This window comes from Myxocyprinus asiaticus, chromosome 38 (assembly GCF_019703515.2).
Source record: "Myxocyprinus asiaticus isolate MX2 ecotype Aquarium Trade chromosome 38, UBuf_Myxa_2, whole genome shotgun sequence".
Lineage (NCBI taxonomy): Eukaryota > Metazoa > Chordata > Actinopteri > Cypriniformes > Catostomidae > Myxocyprinus > Myxocyprinus asiaticus.
In genome coordinates, this window is record NC_059381.1 from 40,849,182 (window position 1) to 40,861,930 (window position 12,749).

Genomic DNA, 12,749 nt, shown 5'->3' on the forward strand with positions numbered 1-12,749 from the left:
GTGGGAGGATTCTTGGGAGGCGAACAGGTGCACCTGTGCCTGACTGAATCGACTCCAAATCAGCTGGACCACCTGAAGGTGGAGTCTCCACTCTCCCTTGAGGGTAACCTGTTGTTACGGCGCGTCCGCCGAAGTGTTGAGGTTGCCCGGGATGTGAGTGGCTTGCAGCGACTTGGTGCTGCTAACTCCGTTGGAGGAGACGGCGGGCGAGTTATGACATACAGCGGGAGCGCAGACCGCCTTGGCGGTTGACATATGGTACCTCTGCCGTGCTGTCTGTCCGAACTAGCACGTGCTTGCCCTGGATCAATGGCCAGAACCTCCGCAGGGTGAGCAGAATTGCCAGTAACTCGAGGCAGCTGCGTGCCCGTTGCCAACAGCGCCCCAGCCCATTTTGGAGGCGTCTGTCGTGACCACGACGCGCCTGGAGACCAGTTCTAGCGGAACACCTGCTCGTGGAAACAAGAGGTCGGTCCAAGGGCTGAAAAGACGGTGACTGACCGACGTAATGGCCACGCGGTGTGTCCCGTGGCGCCATGCCCGTCTCGGGACTCGAGTCTGGAGCCAGTGCTGAAGCGGCCTCATATGCATCAACCCGAGCGGGGTGGCCACCGCCGAGGATGCCATATGCCCCAGGAGCCTCTGAAAATGTTTCAGTGGAACCGCTGTTTTCTGTTTGAACGCCTTCAAACAGGCCAGCACCGACTGGGCGCGCTCGTTCGTAAGGTGCGCCATCAAGGAGACTGAGTCCAACTCCAAACCGAGAAAAGAGATGCTCTGAACTGGGAGGAGCTTGCTCTTTTCCCAGCTGACCCGAAGCCCTAGTCGGCTGAGGTGTGAGAGCACCAGGTCCCTGTGTGCGCATAACCCGTCTCGAGAGTGAGCTAGGATTAGCCAGTCGTCGAGATAGTTGAGAATGCGAATGCCCACCTCCCTTAACGGGGCAAGGGCAGCCTCTGCGATCTTCGTAAAGACGCGAGGAGACAGGGACAGGCCGAAAGGGAGGACTTGTACCGATACGCCTGACCCTCGAACGCAAACCGCAGGAAGGGTCTGTGTCGAGGAAGGATCGAGACGTGAAAGTACGCATCCTTCGGGTCTACCGCCGCGAACCAATCTTGATGCCGGACGCTCGCTAGAATGCGTCTTTGCGTCAGCATCTTGAACGGGAGTCTGTGTAAGGCCCGGTTCAGTACTCGCAGGTCCAAGATTGGCCGCAACCCACCGCCTTTTTTCGGTACAATGAAGTAGGGGCTGTAAAACCCCCTCTTCATCTCGGCTGGAGGGACAGGTTCTATCGCGTTCTTCCGTAGGAGGGTAGCGATCTCTGCGCAAGGTAGCAGCGTTTCCATCTTTCACCAAGGTGAAGTGGACACCGCTGGACCTGGGCGGATGCCCAGCGAAGTGAATCATGCAGCCGAGTCGGACGGTCCGGACCAGCCCTCGCGACGGACTGTAAAGCGCAAGCCATGCACCCGAGTTCCGCGCAAGGGGGACCAAAGGGACAACGTCATCAGATGTACCGGCGGGTGGGGCCTCGCGGTGGGGCGGAGCTTGAGGTGCCACACCACATCGTGGTCGTGCTGAGTCCGAGGACATCGAAGCACTTACCTGGCTCCTTGTGACCACCCCCGGAACAGCCTGGGACGGGGGAGGAAGAGGCCTGTCCTCATGACCCGTGGAGACTGTCACATCGGGGGCGGATTTGTGCCACAGCTGGGCGCTCAGGGCGGGAGACCGCCGCTGGAGCGCCAACCTGCCAAATGGAGTGGTGGACGGTGGTCGTGATGCCAGCCGTACACACCGAATATGTGACCCAGGGAACAAGGAAACCACTCTTGCGGAGCTCTTGAGTACTGCAGCCACTTGGGCATGCAGCGCAATTAAATGCAAAAGGTAACAAAAAGAAGATCTGCTTACCAGCTCCAGAGCAGCGGGTTTCGTTGTCCCTGGGTCGCCCGTCTCAGGGGCGCTTCGAAGACCTCCGTGGGTTCTTCGGTGCCGGCTGTGAGACGGGTGGCGTCGGCTTCCTGCGGTGGGCTCCACGCCGGGGCCGGGCCGGAGGGGCGGGCTGCGGCGGAGCCGGTGCAGTCACCGCAGGGGGACGCCCTCGGCGATGAGTAGATGGGGGGATCTTGAGCCACGCCGGGGCAGGACAAGCCGGCTAGCATCCATCTACTGCTCTACCATCGAGAACTGCTGGGCAAAGTCCTCGACAGTGTCGCCGAATAGGCCCGCCTGGAAAATGGGGGCAGCAAGGAATCGTGTCCTGTCGGCCTCACCCATCTCGACCAGGTTGAGCCAAAGGTGGCGCTCCTGGACCACTAGTGTGGCCATCGTCCGCCCGGGAGACCGCGCCGTGACCTCCATCACTCGGAGAGCGAGGTCGGTCGCCGAGCGCAGTTCCTGCATCAATCCCGGGGCGGAACTACCCTCGTGCAGTTCCTTTAGTGCCTTGGCGGACTTGCAGGAGAGCCATGGCGTGCAGGGCGGAGGCGGCTTGTCCAGCAGCGCCGTAGGCTTTGACCGTCAGAGACGACGTAAACCTACAGGCCTTGGACGGGGGCTTTGGGCACCCACGCCAGGTGGCGGCGCTCTGCGGGCATAGGTGCACCGCGAGCGCCTTTACCCACCAGGGGATTGCCGAATAACCCTTGGCCGCCCCACCATCGAGGGTAGTGAGAGCGGGGAAGCTGAAAAGATCGGGACCAGGCAGTAAAAGGTGCCTCCCGCGATCTTGTCAGCTCTTCATGCACTTCCGGGAAGAAAGGAACGGGGCGGGGCGTGGCTTTGAGCGGCGCCGCGAGCCCAGGAACCAATCACAGAGCCGCGAGGGTTCAGGGAAGAGAGGTGAAATCCACTCTAACCGACGCTCGCGGCTGTCCGGGAAAGCATGTCGTCACCTCCGCGTCAGCCTGTGACTGGGCGATCGACCCCGAAGGGAGGAGCCCAGCCGAGGCTTCCGACTGGACGAGCCCGCTCTCCGATGCTGCGCTCGAGAGCTCATCACTTTCGCGGGCTCCGAATAAGAGGTCGAACTCGCCGTGAGACGAGCCGGCGGACTCACCCGGAAGCCCGATCGGGGCAGACGAGCGTGCTGGGGAATGGGAGTTCCACGGGGGGATACCCGGCGGAGGCGGTCCCATTGGGGTCCCCAAATCGCCCCCAGTGCTAGCCGCGCTGGCCTCAAACCCGTGGGTAAAAGGACCGAGGCGGGAGCCTCTGGGGTGGCTCGCTTCCTTACAAAGGTGAGCCGCGACCGCAACGTTGCCTGGGACACATTCTCGCAATGAGAATGTGACCATCCACGAACGCTGTCTCCGCGTGAGCAGTGCCCAGACACGAAAGTGATCGTGACCGTTAGAAGGCGAGAGATAACGAGCACAACCAGGAATAACACACAATCGGAAAAGCATCTTTAAAAAGACGTTCCGTGTGTGCGCTCTTTTAGAGAAATATATACTCTTTTAGAGGGGAAAAATGCTCTTTCAGAAAATATACTCTCTAGTTTTTCCTCCGAAGCGCCCAGGGGCGTTCTCTGCAGTGCACCAGTGCAGATGAGGGAGAAGCCGCTGAAATGCGCCGTCAGATCCAGCAGGTGAATGAACAGTAGTATTCAGCTCAATGAGCATGACCGTTCCGCTCCGAAGAGAAAATCTGAATGAGTGGTTGCATACCAGCTCCTTTTATACCCGTATGTTCGGGGGAGTGGCATGCAAATACCACTCGCCAATTTTCATTGGCCTTTTATCAAAGACCAGAGGTGTCTCGGGCTCCCAAGAGTGACCCCTAGTGTCACTACATCGACACCAACGTCGAGTGAGTGACAGATAGGGAACTGTTGTTTTTATGGTATATTTTACAGTGCAGTACCATCATTTATATAATTAAATCATACATTTAATATATTAACCTGAAACTGTAAAAATCTGCTTTTCACTTCATAATGTATTGTTAATCATTGTAGTAATTACAGAAGGGCACATGATGATATGAAGTTCACCAGTAGTGGCCCTTCCAGGAGCAATGACCATTAAACATGTAGAGACAGTGCTCAGTGTCACACACAAACACTGAACTCCATCAGGGTAACACATGTGAAATTAAAATTATGCAATAAACATTAACTAAACTACATCAAACATAACACAGAACACCCCAACATACATAACTGATATTAAAAATAAGAAGAAACATAAATATTCCCATAAAATATAATGAAATGTAATGGGTCATGCAGGGAATTCTGGGAATGCCCGATTATTAGTAATTCTAACAATAATTTACCGTAAAAAGTACATGTACTCTCTTGTTAAACATCATATAAATTTTAACCTTTAATTATACAGGAAAATCATACTTTTTACATCTAAAAAATTAAATTTTTACAATATTGTACCGTAAAACTACATGTATTATCTTTTTAAATATATTAAATGTTTTTTACATATTTTACTGGCCAACTACTCGTTAACCAAATTTTACAGTCTTTTACCATTAAAATTACGGACATTTTTACAGTGTAGTAATAGTAGAATGTGTAGTATGCCATTGCAAATTCAGTGTGTCTAAGCCTTATGACACCGCAACCGCGGTGCTTCTGCTATTGGCTCAATACATCCCCTAAGCAGCGCAAATGTGCTGTCTAGGTGCCACAACTGCAGCATGTCTTTCAGGCCACGCAACTAAGTGCCATGGTCACCCATCTGGCCTCCAGATCGTCCGCCCACTCCTCCATGGTTTCTTGACCATCTGACAGACTTTCCATGGTGCCCCGGCCATCCGCCTGGGATCTCTTCCTCAGGAGCCCCCTCCCCCCCCAAAAGGGGGCTCCTGATGGCCGAAATGTAGAGGACGATACTGAGGAAGTGATCTCAGGTGGACAGCTGGGGCACAATGGAAAGTCTGTCAGATGGTCAAGAGACCATGGAGGAGTGGGCGGACGGTCAGGAGGCCAAGGAGGAGTGGGTGGATGATCTGGAGGCCAGATGGGTGACCACAGGGCTGGGACAGGGTCAGGAGGCCTGGGAGGCAGCCACAGGGCAGGGACAGGATCAGGAGGCCTGGAGGTGGTCACAGGGCAGAGACAGGGTCAGGAGGCCTGGGAGGCGGCTGCAGGGCAGGGACAGGGTAAGGGGCAGAGCCACAGGGGGCAGAGCCACAGCTGGTTCAGGGAATTGAGTCTCAGGAGGCGGAGCCGAAGGTGGAGTGGGCAGGGCCTCAGGAGGAGCAGGGAATTGAGTTCCAGTAGGAGGATACTGAGGTGGAGTGAGCGGAGCCACTGGAGGCGGAGCGGGCAAAGCCACTGGAGGAGGAGTCTCTGGGAGAGCAAATGGAACCGCTGGAGGAGTCTTCTCTGGGAGAGTGGACGGGGCCCCTGGAGGAATCTCTGGGAGAGCTGGCAGCAACAGGGAAATTGCCTCCATGGCCGTGGGCACTGGCCGTGACAGAGGAATGACCTCCGTGGTTGTAAACACGGGCAGTGTCAGGGTAACGACCTCTGTGGTCGTAAACACGGGGAGTGACAGGGGTGCGACCTTTGTGGTCGTGAGCATAGGCAGTGACAGGGGAACGACCTTCGTGGTCGTGGGCACAGGCAGTGACAGGGGAATGACCTCTGTGGTTGTGAGCACAGGCAGTGACAGGGGAATGACCTCCATGGTCATGAGCACAGGCAGTGATAGGGGAACGAGCTCCGTGGTTGTGAACACTGGCAGAGACAGGGGAGTAGGAGCCCTTCTTCTCCTCTTACGCTTCTGGACGGCTGTGAGCACCGCTGTGGGAGACTCGGAAGATGGAGCCATGGGAGGCTCGATGAAGGAAGTCTCCAGGACCACTGGGGAGTAAGTGGTCTCGATTGAAGGGACCTTGGAGACCACTGAAGCCATATTGCCCCCCCCCCCAACAATTCCTTTAGGGCTGGAGCTGGCATAAAAGCTGGCTCTGGGATGGACGAGGCTTGCAACGCTGACTCTGGGACGGACGAGGCTTGCAACGATGGCTCTGGGACGGACGAGGCTTCATTGGCCGTGGCAGGTGTGGGCATTGGCTCATTAGCCGTGGCAGGCGTGGGAGTTGGCTTGTTGGCTGTGGCAGGCGTGGGAGTTGGCTCGTTGGCCGTGGCAGGCGTGGAGGAAGGAGCCGTGGAAGGCCTGGAGGAAGGAGCTGTGGAAGGCCTGGAGGAAGGAGCCGTGGACGGCCTGAAGGAAGGAGCTGTGGAAAGCCTGGAGGAAGGAGCTGTGGAAGGCTTGGTGGAAGGAGCCGTGGAAGGCTTAGAGGAAGGGGCCATGGAAGGCTTGGAGGAAGGAACCGTGAAAGGCTTAGAGGAAGGGGCCATGGAAGGCTTGGAGGAAGGGGCTGTGGAAGGAAGGGGTCTCCTCCATCACTCCTACAGTGAAGGCTGATCCACTCAGTAACAAATCCATATCAATGAATTGAGCCAGGGGCTTATGCCATAAGGCATGACGGACTTCACTGGCCCATTCAATCCAACCCGGAAGAGGTCCTTCAAAGCCACATCATTGAAGTCAACCACATTAGCCAACTCACAAAACTCCACTACATAGTACTCCAGCGAATGAATCCCCTGACCCAGCTGGAGAAGTCTTACTGCTGGGTTCATGTTGGGTCTAGTCTTCTGTCATGAAAAGGAATACACAAGTACTTGGACTTGAACCCAAATGCTGGGACCTTTATTTACAGAAGCAGCAGCAGATAATGGGCACAGCAGTGAATATCAGCATCAAATGGCAGACAGCTGACAATCAGTAGATGAAAATTCTACAGAACAAAAAATAATAACAAACGGGCACTTAGCTGAGAACTTGAATATAATCCACAATGGAGTAAACGAGAAAAACACAATTTTCCACAAAGGAAGATGAAAGAAAATACACTAAATGTAATGCGGTCTAATAGGTCCGATTCAAGACTAGACAATGCTTTACTGACAGAGGTGAGTATATGTACTGTCACGCATTCATCAGACTCAAGCTCATTCCACTCTCCGCTCCCTCTCTCCAGACTGTTAATCAAACGCACCTGTGGCTCATCTCCATGTAATCAAGGACACAATATATACTCACTTCTGTCGGTAAAGCGTTGTCTAGTCTTGAATAGGACCTATTAGTCCGCACTGCTTTCACGTAGTGTATTTTCTCTCATCTTCCTTTGTGGTGAATTGTTTCTCTCGTTTACTCCATCGAACTTGTAAAATGAAGTTCCAATGATTCTTCTGGCATCCCCCCACCTCCCCATCTCCACCTTTATATTCATTAATGCCTGTAACAATTATTTCAAATTGTCTTACCGTTTCCGTGTGGGGGGCGTGCTCTAACCCCTCCGCTTTGGACAGCACACCAAAAATGTTTACCATAATACATTCCAGGACTTTATGTACCAGCGAACTCGTGAAATAGATGTGTATGGTTTACAGTGACGAAATATGTGTAGGTTCTTTCTGAACTATCCACAAAATAATTGTTAATTTTGTTCAATATTCCTGTATGACTTAGTCATACATGTAATGGGTTGGCAAATACACATCCTCACATATTTAACATACTTCTAAAGCCTGATAAATGTGCACTTGGGTTCTTCATCTTCACGTCACCTTTGTCATTGCCATCATTGTCAGCAGCCACCATCGTTACAGAATACTTGACCGAACAATGAACCCAGCAGTTCGGCTTCTGTGCCTACGTCAGGGGAATCGTCCCCTGGAGGACTATGTGGAGGACTTTTGCGATCTGGCCTTCCAGGTGGACTTTAATGAGGTTGCACTCAAAGACTGTTTCCGGTTTGGACTGAGTGAGCCAATCTCCATTCTGATGCCAGGCAGTAAGAGTACCCTTACCCTCGCTCAGTATATCGACCTCGCCCTGCAGATCATTGGTTCCACGTTCACTGTGGGGGAGGCGGATGCCGAGCCAGAGGTCCACGACATGGCCGCGGAGCCAGAGTTTCACGTCATGGCCGCCAAGCCAGAGTTTCTAGTCATGGTCGCTGAGCTAGCACCATCTTTTGCTCCATGCCACGTCACAGCAACGCCTCAGCCTGCTCCATGCCACGTCACAGCAACGCCTCAGCCTGCTCCATGCCACGTCACAGCAATGCCTCAGCCTGCTCCATGCCACGTCACAGCAACGCCTCAGCCTGCTCCATGCCACGTCACAGCAACGCCTCAGCCTGGTCCATGCCACGTCATAGCAACGCCTCAGCCTGGTCCATGCCACATCACAGCAACGCCTCAGCTTGCTCCATGCCACGTCACAGCAACGCCTCAGCTTGCTCCATGCCACGTCACAGCAACGCCTCAGCCTGCTCCATGCCACGTCACAGCAACGCCTCAGCCTGCTCCATGCCACGTCACAGCCACACCTGAGCAGTTGGACCTGGAGATGGTTCCCACCCTTATACCCACCCTTCGTTCTCCTGAGCAGGCAAGGGGAACTTTCAGTCCTCCGACCCCACCTGGACCCTCCGAGCCCTGGACTTCGCCTTGGCCTGTCAGTCCCTCGACATTGCCTCAGCTCTGCGTTCCCTCGGCTCCACTGAGGTCCTTCAGCCTGTCGGCTTTGCCGGGGTCCCTCGTCCCTCCGGCTCCTCCTTGGTCTGTTGGTCACCTGGCTCTGCTTTGGCTCTCCGATCCTCTGGCTGTGCCTCGTCCCTCCGATCTGTCAGCTCCACCAGGGACCTCCTTCCCTACGGCTCCACCTTGGTCCTCAGTCCCACTGGCTCCGCCTCAGTCTTCCGATCCCCCAGCTCCGCCTTGCTCCTCCAAGCCTCCAGCGCCGCCTTGGTCCTCCCTGCCATTGGCTCCACCCTGGCCTTTCGAGTCTTCGGCTACTCTCCGGGCACCAAGTTCCATGGCTCCACCCTTCACGGACTCTGCCACACCCCACGCCTCAAGACACCCCCCCCGCTCCCTACAGAACTTTGAATTTATGTCATGTTTTACGTGTTTTGTTTATGTGTTGGGGTGTCGGGAGCCACCCCTTAGTGGGGGGGATATGTCATGTGTATTTTGTTGATTCATGTCTTTTATTTTGAAATGTTTAGTTCCTGTTTCCCTTGTCATGTGATTTCTGTTTTCCCTCCATGTTCATGTGTCATGTTTTCATTGGTTTATTGTTTAATTATCTTGTTATCAGTTCTGTTTGTTCATTGATTTATGTTCCCCCATGTCCATGTATTTAAGCCTCATGTTTTCCATTGTGTCTTTGTCAAGCATTGAATGAATGTGAGTATAGATGTTTATGTCAGGCCACGTTTATGTCAAGCCAAGTTTATATCAAGTCAGGTTTATGTCAAGTTTATGTTTAGTTCACGTGTATAGTTAGGGCATTCACTTTTGTAAATAAACTGCACTTGGGTTCTTCATCTTCACGTCATCTTCGTCATTGCCATCATTGTCAGCAGCAGACGTGATAATGACGGTGATCCATGAAATATCCTCATTTATGTAAAATCCTGAGTTTTTCCTGATCAACTGTAGGAGAGTACAGGCAGAGAAATTGAACAAGTCTACACAGAATGAATTCCTGGGTCCACACACTGGGATCCCCAAAGGAATAAACTAAAGACTCTGCTAGGATTGCGCTGAAATGTCCAAAACATGACACGTGAATGTTGATGTGAACATTAACTGAGCAACATTTGCATAGCATTAACTCTCACGAAATAAAGGAAGCTTTGTTCGTACTGTATATTCTAAAATATGTCAGATTAGCCCCATGAACTTCTGACACACAATCACAGGATTAATTGACTCTACAACGGAACTCCAGACCATCAACTCAAAGCCAAGACTTTCTTCCCAATGAACCAAGCCAAAGAACTTCCTTCCCAGCGGAACGCAAGTACGACCTCCAGACCTTAGCCAGGCTGGCGCGTAAAATATAATTTTGCAACCCTATTACAAATTAATGCATATTAAGCATTGATGGTTTGTTTCAAACCATGGTTTACTAGGTTGCATATAAAATCAATACATACCCATTTCCTCTGCTAGATTCTATATAACTTTCTGAACTTTCTGCTTCGCTACTGTTAAAGTACTTCGCACTTTTGCTTACTGCTCTGTGCTGTGCTACCTTCCTTTAGCATTTTAACCTCTAATTTTCATATCAGCCGTTCAGCACAGTGCTTAAATGACCTTATTTGCCTTTTTAAGCTTTCATGTTGCACACTTGTCGTCAAAAAACAGAACTTTGGTGTACAAGAATAAACTTCTGAATAGTCTTCGTCTAATAAGAGCAACAGGTCAGGTTGAGCAGAGACACAAGAGAGCATCTGCAGTTTATGAGAGCTTCCAGTATGCAAGAATAATTCCTAGTACTGTGAAATGTGTAGTGAAGAATTGTCCGTACTGCATACACCGGTATGTACCTACACTGGCGGCCAAAAGTTTGGAATAATGTACAGATTTTGCTCTTATGGAAAGAAATTGGAACTTTTATTCACCAAAGTGGCATTCAACTGATCACAATGTATAGTCAGGACATTAATAATGTGAAAAATTACTATTACAATTTGAAAACAAATATTAAACAACTACAAAGAATTCTCATCAAAAAATCCTCCATGTGCAGCAATGACAGCTTTGCAGATCCTTGGCATTCTAGCTGTCAGTTTGTCCAGATACTCAGGTGACATTTCACCCCATGATTCCTGTAGTATTTGCCATAGATGTGGCTGTCTTGTCGAGCACATCTCATGCACCTTACAGTCTAGTTGATCCTACAAAAGCTCAATAAGGGTTAAGATCCATAACACTCTTTTCCAATTATCTGTTGTTCAATTTCTGTGTTTCCTTGCCCACTCTAACATTTTCTTTTTGTTTATCTGTTTCAAAAGTGGCTTTTTCTTTGCAATTCTTCCCATAAGGCCTGCACCCCTGACTCTTCTCTTTACTGTTGTACATGAAACTGGTGTTGAGCGGGTAGAATTCAATGAAGCTGTCAGCTGATGACATGTGAGGCGTCTATTTCTCAAACTAGAGACTCTGATGTACTTGTCTTCTTGTATAGTTATACATCTGGCCTTCCACATCTCTTTCTGTCCTTGTTAGAGTCAGTTGTCCTTTGTCTTTGAAGACTGTAGTGTACACCTATGTATGAATTATTTATTTATTTATTTATTTATTTATTTATTTTTGGCAATTTCAAGCATTGTATAGCCTTCATTCTGCAAAACAATGACTGACTGATGAGTTTCTAGAGAAAGCTGTTTCTTTTTTTGCCATTTTTGACCTAATATTGTCCTTAAGACATGCCAGTCTATTGCATACTGTGGCAACTCAAAAACAAACACAAAGACAATGTTAAGCTTCATTTAATGAACCAAATAGCTTTAAACTGTGTTTGATATAATGGCAAGTAATTTTCTAGTGCGAAATTAACAATTTAGCATGATTACTCAAGGATAAGGTGTTGGAATGATAGCTGCTGGAAATGGGGCCTGTCTAGATTTGATCACAAATTACCTTTTTCAAATAGTGATGATGCTGTTTTTTACATCAATAATGTCCTGACTATACTTTGTGATCAGTTGAATGCCTCTTTGGTGAATTAAAGTACCAATTTCCTTCTGAAACAGCAAAATCTGTACATTATTCCAAACTTTTGGCCACCAGTGTACCTACACTTCAAGCACTGACCTTACTAGGGTTAAGGACATTTTCTCTCTTTGTCACTCACCAGTGGTCTGCAGACCGCTTCATCACAGCTCCAGCCAGACAACCACACTTTCAACTCCAGAAGAAGATGAACAAGTGAATGTCTATGTGTGAAATTAGGTAATTATTTAACATTAGAAGTAAATTAGAATTCATTGTATTTTCTGATTGTTTAATGCATATCATGATTGACTTAACCAACAATTGTAATTTTCCTATTTATGTATATACTTGTTAGTAGATTTGTCAAGACTGAAGCAAGAGATATTCTTCAGTGTCGTTTTACTCACAGAGCACATGTTGTTGTGTTGTGCACATGCCCGTCTCTGCAGATTGATCTGAAATACTTTTGCTGACTGATCATTTTAATCTATCTCTTGAATTCCTCTTCATTGTTCATTCATTAATCTTTACTATGCTGTAATGTTTTGATACTGTATAAGATTTTAACATTGCAAATTATTAAATAATTGTTTTTTATTCTTTATCGTAAATAAAACTGAATGGCTTGAATGAATGACTGTAGGGCATTGCTCTTTAGATTTAAATTCTTTTGTATAGTTTGTTTGGAAAACTTTATAAGAGTATAAGTTCAAGAAATATTCTGTAAGGATTTTTGTGTTTTGAGGCATAAACAGGGTTTCTGCAGGTTCGAAGGAATGACATTTAACACTTTTTAAGGCCAAATAAAAGAAACATTTAAGACCACTTTCGCAATAATAATAAAAAATAAAACACATTAAATAATTCATATTATTTAGCTGGTAAATACAAAACCACCGATTTGAACTGATTTGTTTTTTGTTTGTTTTTTGTGTGTGTGTGTGTGTGTGTAATTTGGCTTCGACCACAGGGATGTTTGTTGGGGGTCAGGGTGGGGTTGGGGATTGGGAGGGGGAAGGGGAATGATGGGGGTTGAAAGTTGATTCTGTGCATATATGTTTTGCTTTTCTGTTTCATTTGTTACAATCAATAAAATGTGTTAACTGGAAAAAGAATGCACGTAGCCTAAAGTATGTAGCCTATATTGTGACCCTTCTCTTTAGTCACTTGCTTTCCAGCAAGACGTGAC

General features: G+C 49.3%; 1 protein-coding gene across 4 annotated transcripts in view; it reads left to right on the forward strand.

Annotated features, from left to right (window-relative positions):
* The window catches only part of LOC127429151 (T-cell surface antigen CD2-like), a 36,231-nt gene extending 23,704 nt beyond the window's left edge, over positions 1 to 12,527 (forward strand). For 2 of the 4 annotated variants that reach the window (XM_051678012.1, XM_051678016.1), the window contains one exon: positions 11,703 to 12,527. In XM_051678012.1, coding sequence (XP_051533972.1) covers positions 11,703 to 11,791 — 89 coding nt within the window. In that variant the 3' untranslated portion in view covers positions 11,792 to 12,527. The remainder of the gene's footprint in view (positions 1 to 11,702) is intronic. The other 2 variants (XM_051678014.1, XM_051678015.1) reach the window with 2 other exon arrangements.
* The last annotated feature ends 222 nt before the right edge of the window (positions 12,528 to 12,749 follow it).